The sequence below is a fragment of the Pteropus alecto genome, unplaced genomic scaffold (genome assembly GCF_000325575.1).
Source record: "Pteropus alecto unplaced genomic scaffold, ASM32557v1 scaffold91, whole genome shotgun sequence".
NCBI classification, from domain to species: Eukaryota; Metazoa; Chordata; class Mammalia; order Chiroptera; family Pteropodidae; genus Pteropus; species Pteropus alecto.
Window position 1 is genome coordinate 485,728 of NW_006431910.1, and position 3,142 is coordinate 488,869.

The following is a 3,142-nucleotide window of genomic DNA, read 5'->3' on the forward strand; positions in this document are numbered from 1 at the left end:
ATGGCGGCTGAGACGGCCTTGGCCCCAGCCGTTCGCGCCTCTCCCGCGGCCCCAGCCCGCTTGGCCAGTCCCCAAAGCGGTGTCCCCAAGGGCCCTGCACCTATCCCGCGCTGTGGCGGCCTCCGGGCGCACGGGGCCGTGTCAAGGCCAGCGCGATCGGCATTGGCGCCTTTATCAGACCATTAGGTCACGGGGTCGGCCGGTATCCCGTCCCCGAACACAGCCATGAGGGGCCGGTTGAGACCAGAACGCACCCCTCTTTAAAAAGAAGAGGAAGCAGCTCGCCTGAAGCCAACTCTCCCTTCCCCATCTTCGAGTCCTCTTCTATCCCCCCCGCGGGGGACGAGATATCCCCTTTAGGATACATCACACATACACGTAAAAATGCACGGACTCACACGCGCACCCAAACGTGCCCCCGCTCGCAAGTGAATTAAGAGGCGTACACACACTCGGACACATGTACCATGGCCGTCTCTGCTCAAGTTCGATCGGCCAGACTCTTGCACAGCCTCGCGTTTCCCACCAGCGCAGACACGCCCGCGGGCGGGCACTCAGCAGCTCACCCGTTCGCACACTCACGTGCCCCCCGCTTCCCTGGGCGTATAAAAAGTAGCATGCAAGCACTCAGAGGCACACCTGCCCAAGCGTCCTTGAGCGTGCGCGCACGCTCCTATGCACTCCATCTTGCACACTCAAACTCTTGCATTTACTATTATATAGTGGCAGACTCTGAGAACTTGGGGTCTAGGAAAAGAAAGTGTAATCTTGGAGCTCTCCCAGGGGACAGAAATGTCGGAAGCCTGGACGTTGGCGCCGGGGACGTCGCGAGGACGGGGAGGTGACCAGGGAGTCCGTCTCCTCTGGGAAAGTTGGGAGGGGGGAACCGGACAAGTCCACGGGGCTTCCTTACACTACTACGCCCCCTTTGGAAGGGGTTTCTCTGGAAGCGTGGCGATCAGAAGACGACAGAACACAGTCCTTCGGGTCTCCCAAGGACGGGAGGGGGCCAGGATGGAGGAGGCTAGAGAACCTCTCCCGCCTCCTAGTGGCCAGGAAGGGGTTAAGTCGGCGAGCCGGGAAGCGAGGGAGGAGCCAGCGAGTGCGGGAAGGAGTGGGGGTGGTTGGGAAGAGCATCCTCGCTGTCCCCACTCTCCCTCGGCGCGCAGCCGGGGCGCACGGACTCACGGACTGACGGACTCGCGCGCCGCCTGCGCTGCTGGGGGTAGCTGGCACCGGGCACCGACGGCCAGCTCCAGCCTTCCCCTCCCAGTCGCGCTCCGCCCCGTCCCGTCGAGGCCGATGGCTCCTCCAGAGGCCCGCAACCCGGGGGGCGCAGGGTAGAGCCCCGCGGCCCTGTCTTACTGCCCGGGAACTCCCGGGCCCTCCCGGAGCCCCGCGGAGTTCCCGCCGTCCGTCTGGCGGGCTCAGGGAGCGAGTGGGAGCGCCCTCCCCCCGCTGCCCCCTCCGCCGAGCGTCGAGACAAGATGCTGCCCGGGCTCGGGCGCCTGCTGCAAGGTAGGGACCCCGGTCCGCCGGAGGGCAGAGGGCATCCTGGAGAGGGAAACCGAGCTCTCCCCACTCCACCACCCCGGGGCGCGAGGGTGAGGCAGTCGCGGGGGGTGGGGGTAGCCTGGCGAGGGGGAAAGGCTTAGCCCGGGGCCCCGCCCCCGCCCCCTAGGCTGCAGGCTGAAAGAACGCACCCGGCTCTGAGCTCGCCAGGATGTGCGGGGAGCTCGTGACCCAGGCGGACGCAGGGGGCATGAGGACCGGGCCTGGAGCGGGGAGGGAGGCTCAGGTTCCGCTGTCCCGGCTCCACCTGCTCCTGGGGACGCTGAGGACTCGGGCCGGCTGGGGAAGCGCCGACTCAGCAACTCCGCGTGCCCAGTGCCTCAGCACTTTCCAGTCACCTGGGAGGACGGGGAATGTGGGTAGGGGGCTGCCTGGGAGGATGGGGGCTCGGAGGGAAATCCTAATCGCCGCCCCCCGCCTCCCCGCGCCGTAGGACAGATGGAGGGCGCTGGAAAGGGGATAGTTTCGCGGATTGAGTAACAGCCAAGGGTGTGGGCCAGAGACTGGGGGCGGGGTGCATAAAGGGTGGAAGGGAAGAGGAGAGGAGCGGGGCAGTCAACGACGGAGAAAGTGGTTAGTGGAGGGGGTGGACAGGGGAGGAGGAGGAGGAGGAGGAGGAGGAAGAAAGGTTAGACGGGAAAACCGTGGAGAGAAGTGGGACCCAGGTGAGCACTGAGGAAGAGGGACGCAGAGGGAAGACCAGCTTAGGGGAGGGATGGAGAGAAGACTAGGGACAAGCACCGGAACCTGGCGGTGGGGGAATGGGGAAGAACATGAGGCTGGGACCTGGGTACCTGGAAGGAAAGGGGAGTGGGGAGATCCGGAACCAGAGGAGGATGGGGTTGCTGGATAGAGATGGGGTGTCAGAAACTGGGAAGACGACTGGTCGCAATGAGTGCCAGGGTGGGGAACGCGGAACCATAGGTGGGAGCGGGGCTGGGGGTTGATCAGGGTGGGGGTGGGGGCTGGAAAGGAGAAAGAGAAAGGGATGGGGGTGCACTGCCTGGGGATGAGACAAAGAGGCTGCTGGTAACCAGTTCCACGTGGGGAGCCCTCCACTCCCAAAGCACCTGCCCGGCACATCCCTCCTCTCAGGGAGTGGTCGGTGGGCCAGACCCGGGGTTCAGAGCTCAGGGCCTCGTGCGGTGGCTGTGTGGGGGAGGGGAGGACATGCGAGTGGGGTGGCAGCCTCCGAGGGTGGGCACCCTGGCTGGCTCCATGCTGCCATTTATATCTCCGGGCCTCACATCGGATCCTGCCGCCGCCGCCGCCGCCGCCGTGGTGACTGCTTATTTTGGGGTGTTACATTCTGGCAGAATGAGAAGCTGTTTGCAGCAGTCTGAACCTCCATCACCACGTCAGTGCCTCCCCAGGCCCCTGCGTCACTGTTGTCGCCACCACCTCCATTCTGTTCCTGGCTCCCACCTCCTCAGCCCCTACTCCCTCGGCATCTGCCCGCAGGCCCCAGCCCCTCCCCAGCCTTTTGGGTGTGGAGCTGCTGCTTCTGGTCTGGGACCCTGCGCCCCTCCGTCAGAGCCAGAGGCCTGGACTCCCCTTCCAGGGAGCACTC

At 65.3% G+C, this 3,142-nt stretch overlaps 1 protein-coding gene across 1 annotated transcript in view; it reads left to right on the forward strand.

The window, feature by feature from the left end:
• The first annotated feature begins 1,330 nt into the window (after positions 1-1,330).
• RTN4RL2 (reticulon 4 receptor like 2) overlaps positions 1,331-3,142 on the forward strand; it is a 14,755-nt gene continuing 12,943 nt past the window's right edge. Inside the window, exon 1 of the mRNA XM_015599090.2 lies at positions 1,331-1,518. Coding sequence (XP_015454576.1) covers positions 1,488-1,518 — 31 coding nt within the window. The 5' untranslated portion in view covers positions 1,331-1,487. The remainder of the gene's footprint in view (positions 1,519-3,142) is intronic.